Consider the following 21,555-nt stretch of genomic DNA (forward strand, 5'->3'; position numbering starts at 1 on the left):
GGAAACCAGAATATTTCCAGAATTCTGAATGGAGTCTTTTGTCGCCATGCCCTTATTCACATTTAAATCTACTATTATGTCAAATGCAGCAGGTCCAGAACAGATTCTTTTTTTTCCTTTCCCAACCTGCCTTTCCTGACTGTCCCCTTTCTGTAAGTGACGTCACCACCTTCCTTGTTACATAAAAGAGAACACTGGTGTTCTCTTGGATCCATGATTTCCTTACCCCCAGATCCATGAATGTTTAAGCTCTCAGAGATATGCTGCCCTGCTAGTCCTTTTAAATATGTAAACTTTCTTGAAGTGCAGTTATAGGTTATTCCCTTGCTACTTATCACTGCTTTAATTTGCCATAACTTTACACATGCTGTACACCTTTTTCTCTAGATCTTTTAACATATTTATTACAATGATTTCATGTAATTATTTTAAGTATTGATTAAAATAATTATTTTACAATAATTATTCAAAAGCCCTGATAATCCCAGTATCTAGACCGTACTTTGGTCTCATTATATTTAAGATCCGACAGTGCTGGGTTCTATTCTCTGTGTGTGTGTGTGCGTGCTTCATGATTCTGATTGAATGCCAGACATTGCATGTAAGAGAACAGTAGGTTCTGAGGTATGCCTAGAAATGGGTATGCCTCTTCTTCTGTCAGGCGGTGAGTATAAATGATTGTGTCAACGTAGTCTGTAATTTAGTAAGGGTTGGACTGTCTTTGCTTTAGTTATGTTCAATGGACTACAGCCTTAAATTCCCCCGGTTGGTAAACTGACCCCGCCTTGTACTAAGTGAAAGGCCTGGAGCCAAAGGGCTCCTCCCAGTTTTCCTGCTGCACTCTTAGACTCCTGTGGACCCTGCATGCCTGCAACAGAGGGAGTCCCTGTTAGGATTCTGCCCCTTCTTCAGCTGTAGACCGCTCTTATCTGGTACTCAGTAGAAGGCCTAATTCTCCAGCTCTACTCTCAGACTTAGGCAGGTCCTGTGTCCTTGACTTGGTGATGATTTCTCTCAATATTCCTGCCTCTCTCCAGTGTTAGACTGTCACCCTCTGTTACTGAGTCTAAGACCTGGTGGATAGGAGAGTTTATATAAACAGTCCCTGCATGCCTGAATCTCAAAAGGGTTCACACTCCATTGTCCTGCCATTTTATGAGACAGACAACAGCTATCCATACTCATGTAAATTTGGAGTGTGAGAGGTTTTTTTCTGGATTTTCTGATTCATCCTCAAACTTAGGCAGTCTCTTTAGATCATTAATGTACCTTAAAACTTTGACTCTTCAATGATCTTAAAAATTATGACTCCATAGGTTATCTGATTTGTTCTCATTGTCTAGATGAAAGCAATGTTTCTTGTAACTTTCTATATTTTAGATAGAAGCAGAAGCTCCTTATTGCATTTTATCCTTAATTCTTTCTTAGATTTGGTTTTACCAGAAACAAACACTAAGAAAAGGATTTGAATTCAAGCATTTTATTTAGGAGGTAATCCCAGTAAACCCCAGTAAAACAGTGGAAGGAGAGACAGAGAAGAGAAGGAAGCCTATATACTGTTCTAATGAGTGGTGCAATCCCATTGGGAACTTCTGGAACACTGTATGCTATCAGCCTTAGGGAGGAAGATCAGTATTTATTCACCAACTTCCATCTGTAATTGATTAGCTATCCTGCTTGTGGGTGAAGCTTACTCCAGGTCAAATATGGCAGAGAATCACAGGTGCTTGCAGTAGGAAGTTGTTTACATGAGGGAATGTGGGCGGTACAACACTGTCTATCATAAAATCTCCAATGACACTTATCATTTTATTTTTCAGACAGATCGGTATACTAGGGCATGTTTTAAGAGGATGATTCAGACTTAACTTATTGTTGTATTCTCTCAACATGGAGAATAGTCAGAAGACAATCAATAGATATTTATTGAATGAGAAAATATTTACAAAGTACCAATATGTAGAGTTCTAGTTAGCTCATCTTTATTTCCTATCCTCCTCCAAACCCTCATCCTCACCCCCACCCCAATCACTCAGATAACATAGGTTGTTCTCTTAATTTTCAAAAGGTAAAATTCACCAGAGTGGTTGGTATTTTTAAAAAACATATTGATTTTCTGGCTAATTTGAATGTATTATAATTTTAAAATATAATTTCCAAAGCTGAACGTTGTCTAACAGATATTTTCTATTATTTGCAGCCAACAATGATTAGGCGTCCACCAACAATTGTTTGCTACATTTGTGGCCGTGAATATGGAACAAAATCTATTTCCATCCATGAGCCACAATGTCTGAAAAAATGGCACAATGAAAACAACTTGTTGCCTAAAGAGTTAAGGAGACCAGAACCTAAAAAACCCGAAGTCAGAACCATTAGTGGTAAGTTTTTGGAAGAAAAAGACTTGAGTGCATAAGGGGAGACTTTTCTCTCGGAACTTATAAGTATAGAGATAGTTTTTTCTTTCTCATTCAAACAACTTAAATCAGCAATGTTTACTGTCTTTGTTATAACTGAATAGGAAAAATGGTTCTAGAATGCCTGACCAAAGTGTTGTCTTCAGATGCTGAGTCATAAAGACACTAAATCCTGGCAAAACTGTAGAAGGAGCGAGACTCACTGGAATTTACATATTCCTCCAGTTACTTTTACATATTATCAAACATAATATTTAAAAAAACATGAAGCTTAAAAAGAAGCTTTGAGGACATTTGGAGACATGTTTTCAAATGCAATTGTGTCTTACTATTCATAGAGCAAGGGTAACAAACTCAAATGCTTACAGGGTCCACTAATCAGGTTTCAAAATTGAATAAGTTGGTTCATGTAAAATAAAGTAGTGAGATAGAGAGCACTTGCTCTGTCTAAATGAGGCAGCTGCTGCCCAGGTCCAGCTGGTGTTACCATTAAGAAATTTAGCTCAGTGTGGTCATATCTTTCAATACTGTAAAAGAAACTGGAAATCTAGACATGTATATGAAATGTCCAAATCTTTAAATTTTGCAATCAGTACTTTGTTAAGCACTGCACAAGCTGAATGAAACTGGAACTCCATAAACTGTGTGGCCTTATTATAGAACCTTATGCTTTCTCATTTAGTGTATGAGAATAAAGTAGTTCAAAGAATATTTTTGCCTTACAAACTCTGGCTTTCTCTCTTCCATTGTCATTTTCTCAGTTCCCTAATTCCCCTCAAATGAATATTATTCTTAATTTTTGAGAAGAGTATCATTCAATTCATTCATTCTCCTTTTGTAGCTATAGAGTTGCAGAGCTGGAAGGTACCTGGAAGGTTATTTGTTATCATTTTGTCTAAAGTACTCTTATTAGAGATGTGACCCAGAGTGAGTTTTTTTTTAACAACCCACAGAATGGAATTTAGATGATCATGATAAAGTTCTAGATGCTTCTAGAATTCAACTATCCATAGTTCTTGCTAAGAGGATGACTCTGCACACAGATGGGGAAAAGCACAAGATGAAAACATCTATTTATTGAAATTAGAGCATTTCCCACAAAGACATTGTTTACCTTATTGAAACTCTCTTCCCAGCAATTCTCATTTGGCATCACAAATATATTTCCTTCACTTCAGATCTTTATCACTTTCTCTGCTTGAGCGTAATTATCACAAATCTAGGAGAGGTGAGAGAAATGACTGGTTCGAAAGCCCTAGTGGGCTCACTCTTTTGTTATTGCCTATAGATGGAAAAAGTAGGTCCTATAACTGCACCTCCTATAATTTTCCTCTCGGCTTCATGCTATTGTATTTCTGAAGGCGTCCTTCCTCTCTAGGCCAAGAGAATTCCCATTACCATGCCCCTCGTCATGGACTTACTGTAGTCATAGGGTTCAGATAACCCCTTCTTTCAGAACCAAAGTCATAGCCCTATTGAAACACAGCCTTTTAGAAATAATGAATCATCTTAAAGTAAGAATCAATGAATACTCTAGAATCTTTAGTCCATGTTAAAACTCATGAGTGGGGAAAGTCAGTGCCAAAATATACCTTCATATCCTATGTAGAAAATGATACTTGCTTGGTTTATACGAAAAAAAAAAAAAAAGAAAGAAAGAAAAAAGAAAAAAGAAATACTAGATTTTCTGGAGTTTAATTTTTTATGGAGAAAAAAGGAGAATTAGCAGTAGGCATGTTGAGGAAGCTAAAGTTTGCTGTGGTTGTGTAAACCATTAGACACATCATATGAGAATTGCCTGGGTTTTAATGAAGAAATATATACTATGAAAATGATAAAAACTATGTAATATATTTTTGAGGGCCTGGCTACATTTTTAGGGGGTGTTATTTTGGGATATTCTAAGACATAGTCAATTTTTTTGTACTAAAGTCATTCTATCTAAATAAGGTTCATTAAAGCTAAATCCCACACTGTTCTCTAAAATAAAGCCATATGCTTTTTTTCCTATGCTCTGCCAGTGAAGATTATACATCTTTTATCTGTCTCTGTTGTTTCCTAAAGAGTACTTCTTTTCATCAAATTAACTATTCTGTTTGCATTCTTCACTTTAATTACTTAAAGAATCTCTGAGTTTATGGCCTTGAAGAGATGATAAAATTTTAGGATATAATTTATCTTAAATTCACTCTCAACTGCCAGTTTTGGCTCTAAAAACATTCCACTGAAGGATTACGGAAGAGGAAAATACCAATACATGTTCTTTTCCTTTTGTAAGTTTATATTTAGAGTTGACTGAAAGACGGCCAAAAGTTATATTTGCAAGATAATAATGTGTAAGCAAAGATGTTAATAATTAGCAAAGAATGCATATCATAACACATAAAACAATGTCATACCCTTTTTAAAATCCAAAGAGCAAAAAGCCTTTGGTTCATAACTAACTTTACTCAACCCTTGAGTGAGCAGCACTTTTTTTTTTTGGCAAAACTAATATGATTTGTTTAAAAGCCTCAGTCAACAGGTATTTCCTGAAAATATTTTCCATAAAAAGTAGAATATGGTTCTCTGGGATGAAAACTGATCCATTTTACCATTTTTCTTTTCCTTTTCTTTCTTTTTTGTTCTTTTTTTTTTTTTTTTTTAACTTTCCAGCCAAGGGTTTCTATGATCTCGATGCCTTAAATGAAGCTGCTTGGAAAAGTGCCCAGAGCCAGTTGGTTCCCTGCAATATTTGTGGGCGTACCTTCCTGCCAGACAGACTGATTGTTCACCAACGATCCTGTAAACCAAAAGTCGCCAAGTAAAGCCCTTCTCCCTATAGAAGTGTTACAGGAATTAAATCCTTCTGATAGAGATCAGGGTATGGTGGGAAGGAGAACAAGTTGGTGACAAGAGGAAGCAAGTAAAACTGGAATGGACCAAAGGCTATCTAGCACGGGGAGCAAAGTGCTTGGGTGGCATGGGAGTGACCACTGCATAGTGGGAAAATGTTCTGCTTTTAACAAGCAGAGCATGTGTGTGGACACACTGGGAGCCACACATGCCACACTTTTGTCGGGCAAAATTACAAGTGAGCTGCCATTCCCCAGAGCTGGTATTTTCATCTCAAGGAAATTTCAGAGCCGATTGTTGCCATTTTTCTTCCATTTTATTTTCCTGAACGAGATTTTGAACCTCACAATCAGAGGTTCAAAACAGAAGTTTTGGGTGGCGATTTCAGGCAACTCCTTAGTCCCAAGAAAAACTGGATTCTTTCCCATCCTTGTGCTTATTGAAATAACAGGCCACTCCCTACTTCCTCTAATCCAGGGAAGTGTTTTAAATTGAGCTATTGATTTGGAATCTTCTTTTCTTTATAAGACCATTCAACAGGAGAGACATTCAAAAGAGAGGTGAGGACTTAAAGGACTAGAACCATATCTAACTCATATTCCCTTCCTAATAGTGAAAAATTCAACAGAGAAACTTCAGAACCAGTGCCAGCCTCACATATCAGGAGACCGCGGCATCGCGATTCATCAAAGGGTGGAGGCCCCTTCCTTCTATAGGGGAAGTCCAGCGCGCATTCTCCGTGCCCTCGCAGGACCTCATAGGTGTTTTATTGTTGAGGTCCAAAAGCCTGCCAGGAAGCTGTCTCCCCCCACCCAAGGTCCATGCACAGTAAGTGGGCTGTGAAACTGCTCTGTGTTTCAGAGTCCTTGAATGTGCATTCATAGAGGCAGGCTCTCCTGGGAGGAGGCCAGAGCCAGGGAGGTGCTCTGCCCAGAAAATCCTGCTCCCCCAGGCAGCACTGCTTTGTCTGGACTCCCAAAAGTTTTGCTTGAGATCTTTGTTCATTTTATGGCTGAATTTCAGGGCCATTCTGGATTCACTGGGTTCTTGCAAGCTTGCATTCATGACTGTACACAGCACAGTTAGCTTCAAATTATACCGAAAAAAAAAAAAAAGTATTCAAGCTAATATTTTGGTTACACATCTTGGTATTAAAAAGGATAGGTTAGGATAATGGTGCGGATCATTCGGTTTTTTCTGTTCATTCCAAAAGAAGCAAGAGATGAACTTTTAAAAAAGTGTTTAGGTGCCCTCCAGTAATATTATTGGCCTGTGAAAGACATAGTATTTAATGACACATAGTGAATAATTTAGTTTTCGTAACAAAATGAAAACATCTACTATATAGTAGTTTTACTGTGACTCGGGTACTGTGCATGGTGCTTCCTATACATCAGTTTATATAAATCTCACATCAACCCTATAAGTACATGTGATTATCCTTATATTACACATGAGGAAACTGATATTTAGACTAAATAGTAACTCAAGGTCACACTTGAGCTAAAGGATAGAGTAGGGGAGCGAACTCAGAACTGTTGGGAATTCTAAACCTATAAGCTTATCCATTGCCATTTGTATGCTTGATATCATCATTAATTACACTAGCTATACCAACACAAATGATCTGACAAATGCAAAAAGTTTTGTATAATGTTTAGTAACTAAGGTAAACTAAGGCACATGTATACTATGTGCCTGCTGGTTTGGGTTTATCTTAAACTGAGGTAAAAACTAACATTCGAATTGCATGGTGTTTCAAAAGACACTTCTGCATTCTGCTAATGTTCAAAGTCAAATAGTGTGGAAATAAAGAAAAAGTTCTGGCCTCAACTTTGAAATGAGTGGCCACTTGGGGCCATAAAAGAAAATCTTGGGCACTTCGCTTTCAAAGCATGAAAAAATAAAACCGAACTACTTTATCTGTAGGAATTATTAAGTCTGTGAGCTCTTGAAGTAGTTGAAAAAGACAAACTTTTATAGGAATCTTCACTTCCACGGGGAACTGTGAGCCAATTGAGGTCCATCGAAGGGCTGACTGTTGGGATTCTACTTCCAGCCTCACCTCAGCCAGCCTGCAAATGTTCCCTGGAATTAAATCCAGAGCACCCTCAATTGAATTGACATTGATCGAAGAGTTCCCACCATTATCAAGGCAAGTCATCAGAGGCTCGCCATTAACAGGAAAGAGCTCACCTGCTCTCTGCCAACTGCCCTTCCCTCAATTAGTTTACATCTGTGCAGATCTTTGTACTCTCAAAAGAAAATAATTTCTTTAACAATGGTTGGCACCTCCATGAGCTATGACTTTGAACCTTGAAATGGTTCCCATAGATACTCTTCTAGATGATGAAGAGTAGATACTAGATGAAGTTACTTGGAACTCTTACACTCACCCAGGCGGTTAGTGATCTGCGATGTAATGTTATTATAGGCATCGGCAACAATGTAATCCCCTCACTGCTCTGTTAACTGGTGCTGCACAAGCTTTAATTGAATTCCCCTCTAGCCGAGGTTCTGAAAAGAATTTCAGAACTTCTTGATGCTTGTTTGCACCTTGAATTCGCATCAAAGATGCAGAACATGACCTATCAGTAGGGAACACTGGGGACGGAGGAACATGTCCTGGGAAGGGGAGTGTAAAGAAAGAATTCCCTACTGTGAGCAAGCGTAGAACTCTGTTAGGGTTCCATATGGGAGGCCTTTGGGCAGCCTCCCTACCAAGCTGCCTTGCAGCACTTCCAAGTGGGGTCCAGAACTTCCAAGAATGACTTCCAGATGACACTGCTTCAGCCTGGGGAATATTAGCCTGAGCCCTTCATGGAAGAAGCAGCGGCGACCGTCAAGCAGACCCGTTTGCGAAGAGGAAAGAGATAGAGGGCAGATGTGCAAAGTCCTCTACCCACTGAAAACCTGAAAACAGCCCTGATCCTTCTGTACTTGTCTGCTTCTGACATTAGTAGCATTTTTATTTTTATGCCCGTTTAAACCAACAACTCGTATGGCTTTAATCCTGTATCAGGTCAGGGCAGGAAGTTCAGCCCTTTCCTTTCCCAGTCCTGAGGGGTCCATTCCCTCCTCTGGCGATAGTCCACCTCCTTTTATCATTTATTACTTTCCTACTGACTCACTGTCTGGCCCACATGAACTGCTGCGCCTGTTTCTGCTGGCCCTGCCTCCTCTCTGTGAGCGCTGGGACCAGAAATGAAAAAGGAGATTTTCCTGTACAAATGAGAAGCAGTCAGGTTTCCAGTGGGGGCCAAATTGGGTGTTGTAGAGAAGATGTACACCAGAAAAAATACTGCTAAGTTATCATAGGATGTACACCTTTATGCTTAGTTCTTTTGCAATTTTATTATTAAAAAAAAGTTCAGATAGATACATTCATAGGGAAAACTATAATGAAGTGTTATGTTCTCTATACCCAGCAAACTTAGTTCTCGATATTCCACCAAGGTTGAATTCGAATGGTTTAAATTTCAAATACTACTCCTTTGGGTATAAGAGGAAGATGGAGGTGGCAGAGAGAGGTGCTGGGAGCACAAGATTCCAGAGTATCTCCGATAATGCCTTTTAATTCTATTACTAGAAACTCAAGATTAAGCCAGCATGCATATAAACCACTGCAAGTGTGATTAAAAAAAAAAAAAAAAAAATTACTAGAAACTCAAGATTAAGCCAGCATGCATATAAACCACTGCAAGTGTGATTAAAAAAAAAAAAAAAAAAATGAAACCTGACCTAGGCATCATGGGAGCTAGGTCCTATCATTGATTCACACCGATCACCTTACAGGCCACGGTTTTTCAAATAATTCTTAGCTGAGAATGTGTTAGGTAAAACGTGGCCCTCAAAGAGGTCTCCAAAAATCACGAATATGTTGTTTTACATGGTAAAAGAGACTCTGCAGATGTGGTTAAGGTTATGGACCTTATAACAGGAAGTGTACCTCAGATTATCTGGCCGAGCCCAGTCTAAATTCATGAGTCCTCAAAAGAATAACAAGGAAAAATTATCGTTATTGTTATTCAACTTCTTATTGCATGTTGAATCCAGGGTTGACCTTCTGACCTACAGACCTGTAAGAAAATAATTTTATATTGTTTTAGTTACTAAGTTTGCAGTAATTTGTTATGATAGCAACAGACAATTAGAAGAAGCATCTATGTGGCACATGGTAGGAGCAATAAAACTTCCTATTGATCAGGGAAGTAGAGCCCTCAAATCCATGAGGGACGCTGGCCACCTCCACTGCTTGCATTAGTGAGAGGGCACCATAACAGAGGCAGAGAGCCGAAGGAGAACGGGCTCCAAGATTTGCCATCCCTGAGACACAGCTGTCTCATAACATGGATGCAGATTTTCAATGTTTTGTTTAATTATTGTAATTGTAATGTTCTGTTAATATTTTTAACCATAAAACTGATTCTGTCATATGTACATACTTGTTTCAAAAAATAATAATAGGTGGATAAATGCAGTTGAATTATTGGTAATAGACTTTTGGTGCCAATAACCCATAGCCTTGCCCTGGTCACCTGTCTGTTCTTTCCAAGAGCTACAGAAAGAAAATAAACTGCATAAGCTGAAATAGTAGATGGTTGTTGTTAGAGGAATCTCTGAATAAGGTACTGACTGAAAAGTAGTCAAAACATTCGAATTCTGAAAGTGCAGATATGGTTTGAACAAATCCCAAAGTTCTCTTATGATTTTCCAGGGCTGTCCTGAGGGGCCACATGCAGATCTAAAAAGTAGGCCGGACCATCAAAATAACTTGCTGGAAGTGCAAGGAAAGGGTGGACAAAATCACTTGATTTGGGGACCAGCACTGAGCAAATTACCAAGAAGAAATTTACCCTCAATGCTTCATTTCCCCTCTTTGAACCTCTGCCCTTCCCCTCATTCATCAAGGTTTCTCCGGGACCCCACTGTCCCACCTTCCACCGACTACTGCCCAGATTGCTGTTTCTGCTGGAGCAAAACTCGAGGCTTCCATGTTCCAGATATTCCTCCATCTCCCCCAATCTACCCCTTCAGCATTTCACTGCCCGAGTCCCTTTCTCAAGTTTTCACTAGGTATTTTATTAGAAAGAAATTCAAGAAAGTCATCTATGCGAAGGGCGTTCATGATAACAATGGTTTAATGTGTTACCCTTTTCAGGTGATACGGTTATTTTAAAAGAAGCTTCCTAGAAGTATTATGTCTTTATCCAAAGTAATAAAATCCGTGTGGTAGAATCTTAGACAAAATGTTGGAATGGAAGTCAAGAAGGCATAAGGAGTGGGTCTTTCCTTGACCGCGAGTGTCCTTTATCACAATACAGACCTCTGCTAACTCCACATCTGAGTAGAGGTATCTCTAATAGGATATCCATTGATAGCTTGTATTAGGGTGGGCTAGCTGCCGTAACAAACAGACCCAAACAGTATGACTTAAATAAGACGGAAAATTTCTTCTTGCTTTGAAGAGTCCCAAGAAAAAGATCAGTTTAATGACGTGTCCCTCCTTCATGAAATTATTCAGAGCTCCAAGCTGATGAAGTTTCTGCCACTTTCATCATGTGACACTCAAAAGTTGTTCTGGGAGGTCCCCTCCTTTCAGTCCAGCCTCAAGGAGAAAATAACATGGGAGTTACCCATTTCACAGATTTATATAGACAAGACCTGGCGAAATGCTCTTGATTCCACTCACATTCATTGGCTGAATCTCACCACATGGCACACTTAAATGCAAGGGAGGCTGGACATTGTGTTCTCACTGCAGCGGCGGGAGGCAGAGGTGAACAGAGATTTGGAGGAACAAGTAGTGGTCCCTGCGATGGAACTCAAATGTAAAGTTATCCGTGGCTTCTTGTTAGGGGGCTGCTTGCCCTCTTGTGAGAAATTGACAACATTTGGGCACAAAGCCAGGAGGACAAAACGTTGTTCTTAGGATCAAGGCAGACAAGATCATTAAATTAGGGTGGAAAAAAGGTGAAACTTCAAAATTGCAGCCATTTTCACACATCATAAATAGCATCATTTAATTTTTGAAGGAAAGGTTTTCTTGTTTGTTGTTTGACATAACCCTTTAAAGGACATTTTTAATATGCAAAGCAGAGTCCTGGGTTCAGTCTCATACGGGTAGTTGCAGCAAAGAGGAGAGAAACAATTTTGCAAAAGAATGTGAATGGCTACCTTTATAGTGGGTGGAGCTCCAATTTGGGAGAGTTCATGAGTAAACTTGTTTTTCATCCTCTAGGTAGAGCCTGACAAAAAAAAGAAATTGGAGTTTTGAACTCGGTACTAGGTCAAGGGGAACTCCCACTTATATGAGGAGAGAATGAAACCATAGCAACATGTCAGCAAGACATGAGACACGAGTTGAAAGACAGCAGGTAGAGGACTCCATACATTGAGATAAGACTGGTGGACTTAGGAACAGAGATCACCGTTACCAAGTTTTAAATGTTCCTCTTCTGTTTTCTAATTCTAACTCTGGATAGTGTCTTCAAGCCTTCCCTCTGCCTTACTCTTAGTCCTGCTAACAATAGCAGGGGCTTGGGATGGAGTTGTGAAGTAAGAGGGGAGCCAATGTCTGTCTATATATGGACAGAGAGACCAAGAAACCACTTAAAACTGCACGGAGCATGCCAAACGGCAGTTAGGAGCAACAGATGGCACGCGACAGCCAAGGCAGGTGTGTACTCTCCAGTAATCCTCAGAATCGTCAAGGAGAGGACTGGGATTTCCGACATCTAATAGGGGCTTAGATCTTGGTGATTTGGTTGGCAAAGACATATGTAATCCCGAGAGGCCAGAAAAGGGTATATGGCTAAACATGCTCCTATTAAACATCAGTGAACAACATTAGACTGTGTGTAATTGTGTCAAGTGGTTGTGTACAGGCTCTAACACCTGCAGCCAAAGCAGATGAGAGCACTGAAATCGTTAGCCAGGTAGAGGCAGTGGGGGCACTAGAGGACACCCCATGAAAGAAAGCCACAGTTATTGTGGTCTACTACAAGAGTTGTAGAGCTGGCTATGTTTTGTTTCCACTCTAATTGGCTTGTTTTTCTTTGTTACTCCCTAGGGTTTGTCCACAGGATTTCCTGATAACTTGATAAGACATGCTACTTTGCCTCAATTTGGTACATTTTCTAGACCACAGCTTCCTAACCAATGTGCCTGTTATTGATGTGCTACCACATTAATCCCTTTGGCCCTTCGGGCTGCCCGCCAGGGCCTGTGGAGGTCACTTCTGTCTGTAAGCAGCCTCACTGGCTAACACTAGTGTGCAGTACCAATATGAGCATCTTCTAGATGTGCTGTAAAGTGAAACAGTGGAAAGCTCTACAATCCTTTATGTCGATAGGTGGCATTGACCATGGGAAAGAGGAGGACAGAGCTGTTAGACAGTTGAAGCGAACTTATAAAAAAAAGTTATCCAGTTCACATTTTAGTTACTTGCCTGGCTAAAGCTGCCATTTTTTTTTCTCTCTCTCTTTTTTACATGCTTCCTGCCCAACTTCTATCACCAATGTGGTATTTTCCAAAGAGATGAGGAACCCACATCCGAAGGTTATGGTAAAGCAATTCCATATACCTTTTAGTACCGAGGGTTAGAGGGAAATCCCAGTACAGCTGGGGCAATCAGGCAAGGCTCTCAGAGGGCTTCAAACGTGGGCACGTTGTATGTGGGGTTTTCTGGGAGAGCAACATGGACAGCAAGTCAGGTACGGCTGCAGCAAGGAAGAAGGGGCATGCAGGATTTGTGTGCAAGGAAGGTGATGGGCGATGACAACGAAGAGATCAGAATAGTTATGGCTTCCTTCATCCAAGCCCTCAGCTTGTGGTATGTGCCAAAGCAAATCGAACAAGCATTATGACCTTTTTATTTGGGAGGGCATCAGATAAGATAACCTCTAAAGAAAAAATGGGGATGAAGGAACATAAAGGTTAGGAAAGTTATAAATCTACTTTTTCCATTTTGTTCCCACATTTACTTTCTCCTAATTTTTACACTCTCACAATATCATCGTCTCTGTCCCAAACTCCATTTCTCTTGATAAGCAGGCTCATTTCACACAGCTCTAGCAATAGGCACTCTCTCGCCAGAAGAGGGCAGTATTCGGAAGCAATGAAGATAGAAATCCTGAGGTGCAGGCAGGAAGGCTGAGTTCTCATTTCTTGTTTACTCTAGTGGCAAGCTATAAAAGGGACATGAATTTACTTCCGAAGTCATATCAAGTGACTCTTCATCTCCCTCTTCCCAGCTTTTAAAGGAATAATCATTTAGAGTATTGATATTTCTTGATATTTCATTTAAAGAAACAAACATTTAGGGTATTGATATTTCTTGGCTTCATAACAGGCCATGTTTTGGCCAGTTTTCTAACAAAACTTCCACAGAATATACAACACAAATATCTAGAAATTGTGAGTGATTCAGGCAAAATGGGTGCTTTGCTTAAAGTATGCCTGCTCTTATTATACAGTCGGCAAGTTGAATTTGTATTCTACCCAGTTGTTTTTTTGTTTTTTTTTTTAATGATTATACAAGTCATTTATTAACTTTCTCAACAAAATATTTCCTGAGCACCTATTAGGTGTCATGTGCTGGCTGGACAATGAGGAAGTATGGAGATGACTGTAACAAGGAGAGCTACTGGGTGGTATAAATGGATGGCATGGTCTTGAAAGAAACTGGATTGTTTAAAAAGGCAGAGAAAAGTCTTAAAAGGGAAAACAATGGGGAATAAAGAGGCCACATAAGCCACCCCCAGGCACTGTGAGATATGGGCTATGGGAATCTGATGGTGTCTTTGGGGACAGCTAAGATTTAGTTGGAGTAATAAGAATCCTTTTGAACATTTAAAGACGAAATCGAGGATACAGGACATTTGCTGATAACAGACTCTGAGACAAGGAAAGGATTTAGGGTAGTGAATGTGAGCAGCCTTGTGAGTGTACAACAGAGCCCCAGACAGAAGGGCCCATGCTTGGTTTAATGTCTTGTTGTTACCATCAAGAAATTCTTACTAATTTTTAAACAAGGGGCCCCACATTATGATGTTGCTGGAGGTCAAGATGTATGATAGTTTGGGTAAAGTAAGACTAAGGAATTTACAGATCTGTCTGTGGATAAGAGTCTCCATGAGGCTCTGGGAAGCTTGAATTTCTGGTGGCATTTAAAGTCAGTAGGGATATCTTCCCAACAAGATTAGTCTGATAGTCTCTTAGAGAATAAGAGTCCACAGTTCTAATTAAGGAGGAATGTCTAGAAAGACCCAGTGTTCCGGGAGCGCTTACTGTTCTGTGTGTCAGGAAAGGTGGGTGTAGCTTAGAACACGGGTTTGGGGGTACTTGGTGCTCCATCCTTTTCTTTCTAGACTGCAGTGTAAAGTGCGATAGGGAACTAAAGGTAGCTTTGTGGGCCTCCCTTAAATTCCACTGTAGGCAATGCTGTATCTGGAAGAGACGTATCTTATCAGGAGCCATACAGCCAGTTAAACATCTGAATGTGGTTAAAATGTGTTAGACTTTTCCTTTGTGCTTTCTGAGTATGATGTCTAGCTTAAAGAGCCTTATCTCTCTCCAAGATTATACAGTTCTTTAAATTTCTTCTAATCATTTTTTATACATAGTCTTTAATTCATCTGAAATTTTATATTATATTGTTCACAGTAGGGATCTAACATTTTTCTTCAATGAAGTTCTCCAGTATCATTAATTAGTTTATCCTATGTATAAATGGGTCCATTTTTTATGTTCTGTTCTCTCCTATTGATCTATTTTCCTATCTCTGCAACATTATCACACTGTTTACATGCTATTATACCTTTAGAGTATGTTTGGCTATTGTATGGCAAAGACTTGCTTGTTTTTCAAAAAATTTTTTGGCTCTTTTTACTTATTTCTTCTAGATGAATTCTAGAATGAAGCGTGTCAAACAACATAAATAATTCTGCTAAGATATTGATCTCTATTGAATAAAATTGATGAATTCTTTTAGGAAGAATAAGCATTTTTACAATATGGACTCTTTCCACTCAGGAACAGTGTTTGCAATTTATGTTTAAAATCATAAATCTTTAATACTGAATTCCATTCACCCACCCATCCTAATTTTGCTGATAATGGTCTTTTTGCATGTCCTCTACTGTTTTTGTGGAACCGTCGGCATCTCCCTTTTCACAGCCATATGTTTTCAGAAAATTCTGAGAGGCAGTGAATATACAGGGAATTCAGAGTTTGAAGACTATAAAACTTCACACAGTAATTTTCTAACTACTAGGAGCTCTTGTCTGTTTCTTAAATCTATGTTAAGTTGAATTATTTATTCTCTTAAGTGTTCTAGAAAACACTTGCAAAGTTTTGCCTTAGATCCTGAAGATGTGTCCACATCAGTAGTTCCTCTATAACCAGGTAATTAAAATACAAAGCCACATGCAATTAAATGCCAGACATCATTGCAAATCCATATACAGTGGGAAAATCACCCTACATAGCTCACCCTGTTTTTCAGGAAGCCAAAACCTTCAGAATACCCATCTTGTGAAATGAGCGTACTTGAAAAGAAGAAAATCATTTTTATTCAGGCAATTCACTTATTACACTGTCCAAGGCTAATCAAGTCATGTGATTAATAATATTCCCTTAAAATTGCATCCTGAGAAGTGTTTTTACTTAGGTTTAATGAAAAACACTTGGAAGCAATTGAGTGCTGTGGAGAAGTAGTTATGATTCTTGTTTACGAATTAGTATGAGTTTAAAGAGTAGTTTATGTCGAAGGCTAAAGTTTTTATTTTTATTTTTTTCGTGACAATGTTTCATCAAACTAAAACAGAAAGATTGACAAATGTCAGAGGGCATTTAGCCTGCAAATGAAGCCAGAAGCCAGAGATTAGGAATCAGAGATGGTAGACCGGAGAGGCTGAGAAAAACCCGTGGAGCCCAGCAGGTGGCAATAGAGGCCCTTCTCTCCCCTCCATGTGCAGGCAATTAAAGTTATCCAGCTTCTTAAACCATCTTGAAGACAAACCTAATTTCAATTATCTAGGGTCTCCTCGTTGTTATGGAAACAAGAATAGGCAGGGTCTGCATAGAGTAGGAGGAATAAAAGCTTGTACATAAAATTTGGTTTCCCAAATCACTGAAGACTCTTATTTATAAAGAAAATGCATGCTTTAATAGCCTCTGTACATGTTACCATAATAAGAATTTTTTTTAGTAGGGGAGAGACAATAAAATTTTAATCATCAATAGTTTTCAGCTTAATAGTAAGACTCTTGGCAGACTTTGGTATGGCTTATTAGTTCAAAGGGAGCTCATTGCAATGCTGGAACTACTAATGACTTATAAAAAGCAAAACAAAATTTAAGTCTCAAGTGTTTCCATGCAAAACACTGAGAGAATGAACGGAGTGTTACTCACAAAAAGGTTTTGGAAGAGGGATACTTCTACACTAGGTTGGATTAGTATTTTCAGGTCACACCTGGAAAAGAAGAGATTATTCCAATGATTGGTTTTCAAAGATCTGCCTTGAAAGAAGACAGGCCTTTCTTTTAGAGTCTTGATTGAAGTTTTTAAAGTACAGTTGGTGAAAAACAGCATAGAATTTGGAGCTTACAGCTTGAATCCAAATCCCATTTCCACCAATTTTGAGTAAATTACTCATCCTTTTTGTGCCTCAGTTTCTTTATTTGTAAAATGAAATTAATGTTAATATTTACTTCATAGAGTGGTGAGTAATCAATGTAAAGTTCTGTGATATTTCAATTTATAATAAGAAGTACATATTTGGTCTTAGTCCCTGGTTCTGGCACAGAGCTCCTAAAACCCTTGGAATTTCTTAAGTGATGAGAGCCCTTAGAGATATCTTTTGTTATGTTAATGAGGCAATTTTTTTTGACTAAACCTAACATAGAGGCTGGTTGCCAAGAGAACCAATCACGTAATTAGAGAGTTGGACCTTTCAGTCCCACCCCGTGACCTCCGGCGAGGGGAGAGGGTTTAGAGGTTGAATCAGTTGCCAGTGGCCAATGATGTAATCAATCGTGTCTATGTAATGAAACCTCATAAAAACCCAGAAGGCGGGGGTTTGGTGCTTCCGGGTCAGTGAACATGTGAAGTGGGGAGAATGATGTGCCTGGAGAGGGCATGGGAGCTCCATGCCTTTTCCCCATACTCTGCCTTATGCATCGCTTCCATCTGGCTGTTCCTGAGTTATAGCATTTTATAATAAACCATCTATCGGGTAAGTAAAATATTTCTTTAAGTTCTGTGAGGCGCTCTAGCAAATTACTCTAACCTAAGGAGGGGGTTGTTGGAACCTCCAATCTGTGGCTGGTCAGTCAGAAGCACAGGTGACAGCCTGGATTGCGATTGGTATCTGAAGTTGGGGAAGGGGCAGTCTCGTAGGAATCTGACACCTTCAGGTAGAGTGTCAGACTTGAGTTGAATTGCAGGTCACCCAGCTGGTATCTGAGAATTGGAATTAGGTACAGAAACTTTAAGCACTTAAAACAGTATTGTTACATAGAAGTACTCCACAAATGTTGGCTGTTGTTGCAGAGATACTTAGTGCTCAATGCTTATTTATTCGATTACATTTCCTAGCTTTTGCAGTTAGTTTAAGGCCATGTGTCTAGTTATAGCCAATGAACTGAAGAAAGACTGAGGCAGTTAAGAGCCAGTGCTCCTTTAAGATGTCTCTTTCCCTGATGAAGGGAATTTGAAGGCCATGCGTTCCAGATGGAACAGCTGCTAAATAAAGGAGAGCCACCCAACCCACATCGGGGTATGAGGAAAGTGACAAACTTGTGTCATATCACTGAGATTTCAAGGTTAATTTATTACTACAACATAGCTTCACTATGTAAGGAAAACATAAGATCTGACTATTAGAATTTCTTTAAGAGTATTGTGAATTCTAGATAATGACTAATAAAATGTTAAGATAAAATAAGTAGTTGACTGACTTCCAGTTCTTAATAAGCAGAATGCGATTTCATTGAAAGTAGGACTTTTATCTATTTTATTTACCATCAAAATCTGATTACCTAAAATAGTGAGTATTTGGCACATAACAAGTGCTAAATACATATTTTGTGTGAAAGTACTGTGCATTTTCATACATTATGAAAATGTACTCTTCATACATTATGTAGTACATAAGAAATTACTCTTCATACATTATGTAGTGCTCAAGAAATTAAAACCATGGTCTTTGCCCTCAAGAAATATATAATCCAAATGAAGAGACAAATATTCTTCAAGAAGAGAGCCATCTAGGCCAAGTTCTCATCCTCTTTTCAGGGGTAACCCATATCCAATGATTGATCGATGCTAAGATGTAAAGGCAGGGCTTCCTGCCTTAATGAAAAGACTGTTCTGTAGGACCGTCCCAGCTCCATGCTTCCCATGAGATTGTCAGAGGCCTTTGTCGTGACTGTATCACAGCCTAACATCTGTCTCTGCCTAATCCTGCTTCCCTCATTTCCCCACAGGTATCAATTCCCAAAGCAGGCCCAATACTTCCTGCATGTACATTTCCACATTAAAACTGCTCTGCAAAAGATAGTAAGGATGAGACAAACTTATGGAGGCTCACACAAGCCAGGAGGAGCTTAGACTTGTTAGAGTAGGACTAAGGGTCACTAATGACTTCTAAGGGGGCGGAATGGGAGTTTGGGAAGGATTTGCCCTGGTAATGGAATGGAAGGTAGGTGGAGGTGAAGATCCTACATTTGGAAATCACATGCAAGAATTCTGCTGAACGATCAACAGAGCCCTTAAGCACAGTTCTACTGTCTAGGGCCTAGAATATTTGCCTGAAATGTGTTTGGTATTTTGAAGTCCACTTAGGACTTTGAGCTACAAGTCTAATGAATAAAAGGAAGTGAAATTCCTTTCTTGACTGCACTTCAAGTAGGATCATTTGACTGGAGATGAGTTTGAGGAGTAGCCAGAGTTAAAGGTGAGCTCTAGGTTTCTTGAAGAAAATCTCAGTGTTTTGTGACCTTTCACAACATAGAATTGGGATTGCGAGGAAACAAGTAACCTAAAGGAAGAGGTGTTCTTACATGAAAAATTGACCACAGCTGCCTCATTTTTACCCTCAGGTCTTAGTGTTCAGTGATAGTATTAGCCACAGAATTAAAAATCAGCTGATAAGAGTATTCTGTCAGGAGAGAGAAAGAGAAACCAGGACAGATAGCTGAGAGTAGCTAAGTAGACATAAGAAACTATGGAAAATATTGACCAATGAATATTGATTGATTATGGTAATGTTTTCAGTCCCAGCTTACATAACATTTAAGATCTTTTCTCTACATTATTAGGTAGACATTTTCCCTCTTTCCAGCTTTCTTTTTGAGGATTAGCCAGTGATTTTTCATCTATTGTTATAAAGATGGTTCTAACAATATTGGGAGTACCAAGACATTATGTCTCAGATATTATTAGAATGATACTCATTTGACAGACATGCAAATCTAGTAAATGTTATCAAGGGAGTCTTGTAAAACTATTATTTTGACTGGAGCAGTTCTAGAAGTGTTGATTGAATATTTAAACAAGAACTTTGGGAAAAAAGGTTATCCTTCTAAATTGTTTTTATAATGGAGCTATTAGCTCAAGTGAACTTGGCATGCTATGCTGGTGATCCCAGACAGATGGAGATATTATAAGGTGTAAATGTGGGAATTTGGAGACTCAAAGGAAAGAACAAAGGTAGGACATCTTAAGGTATAATATATGTAATGAATGGTTTTGATGTTAATGAGCCTAGTAGGATGAGAATTATCTGCCTTCTCAGCTCATTCAACAAGCATTTCTTGAACCTCTCTACACCTTGTGCCAAGCACTGCAGGAGAGTGTTTGGCAAATTTATAAAGAATTAAAACTAATAAGGCTTTCTGAATTCAGAAAGATGAAGAAAATGTAAAAGAGACACCGTTTGGAAAAGAACTGAAACTTGTAATTAGGCAAGGTAGGAGATCTGAGTCCAAAATGAGTGGACACTGTGAGAAAAAGTCACTTCATGAAATTCCTTTGGAAGTTTCAGGAGTCACCAACTGAATCAGTCAATCGATCCTGTGACTTCTGGGAGGAGAGGCATGTGTGGCCTTATGGAGTGGTTAGAAGAGTCTGTCCTGGAGTCAGGCTTCTGAGTTGACATCACAGATCTATCACCACAACCATTAGACTTGGACTAAGTTCCTTCATCTCTCCATCCCTCAGTTCAACATCTGTACCATGAGGTTAATAACAATACATCATGGGATCTTTGCTAGAAATTAATAAAATAATTCATGTAGAGTACTCTGCATAATACCTTGCACTCTACAGAAGTCCTTGAATAGATTTGCATTTGCTATATGACAGTGGACATACTGTGTAGAGGGAGAGATGTCACTGGAGAAATGAAAGGAGCACCTGTCCTTGGGATTTAGTCCTTTCTAATGCCCCGCTAAGTTCCCTGGGGGATAGAAATGGAAAAATCACCCAGCACAGCAGCAAGAGGAACGAAGCTGGGACACATTCTCTTTGGAGTCATTTATCTCACTGCAGACATCCATACAGACATGCAATTTCTTTTCTCTTAAGTTTATAGCTTATAGAGTGTCTTAGCTTTTGATAGACTGCAGGTACCTTCTGGTGAGACTTAAGCAATTTTCTCAATTTTTGCTTAATAAGAATAATTCATTCTAAGTGCCAAGTCTGCATAAATAGTTTCTGACAGATGAAAGAGTTTATAAATCCTCAAGAGCTTTTTATTATCCTTGAAAAAAACTTTCACACTATCTGTGTGCCTTGAGGGCCTCTTATACGTATAGTAAAGGTTCTCACTATAAAGGACAAAGGCAGGCAATGGTTTATAAACAAAACAAAACAAAACACCCAGGCATTATTGTCCTGTACAACTGAGGCTCCTTTCCACTCCAAATCTTCAAAATCCTTTTCACTTTTAGTATAAATGCATTAGCAAGAGCAGAAATAAGCCACATTCACAGGATTTCCATGTCAGCCCTTCCGGGTCCTTGCATGACAGGTGAACAATGGCTTTTCCTTTTTTCTACCCTTGCCACCTCTGACATATCTGAACTCTTGCTCTTGGATCTGCTCTGGTCTTTGAGGATAAACAAAGCATCTGCATGTTAAGCAGAGATAAAGTAGATTTCGAAAGGGTTATTTTCACTTTTATATGCTCCAAATAAAAATAAAGAGTAATGATTTAACTTGCCCTAAATGACAATATATTCTGACGGGAGAGAAAAATAGCATATTCGAGGTTTTTCTCATCCCTGTTTTATGCATC

At 39.0% G+C, this 21,555-nt stretch overlaps 1 protein-coding gene across 19 annotated transcripts in view; it reads left to right on the forward strand.

The window, feature by feature from the left end:
• The window catches only part of LOC105290868 (zinc finger protein 474), a 140,474-nt gene extending 131,575 nt beyond the window's left edge, over positions 1-8,899 (forward strand). For all 19 annotated transcript variants that reach the window (XM_023529576.1, XM_023529581.1, XM_011358290.2 and 16 more), the window contains 2 exons: positions 2,201-2,381; positions 5,073-8,899. In XM_023529576.1, coding sequence (XP_023385344.1) covers positions 2,201-2,381; positions 5,073-5,224 — 333 coding nt within the window. In that variant the 3' untranslated portion in view covers positions 5,225-8,899. The remainder of the gene's footprint in view (positions 1-2,200; positions 2,382-5,072) is intronic.
• Positions 8,900-21,555: the final 12,656 nt, after the last annotated feature.

The sequence above is a fragment of the Pteropus vampyrus genome, unplaced genomic scaffold (genome assembly GCF_000151845.1).
Source record: "Pteropus vampyrus isolate Shadow unplaced genomic scaffold, Pvam_2.0 Scaffold39, whole genome shotgun sequence".
Taxonomy (NCBI): Eukaryota; Metazoa; Chordata; class Mammalia; order Chiroptera; family Pteropodidae; genus Pteropus; species Pteropus vampyrus.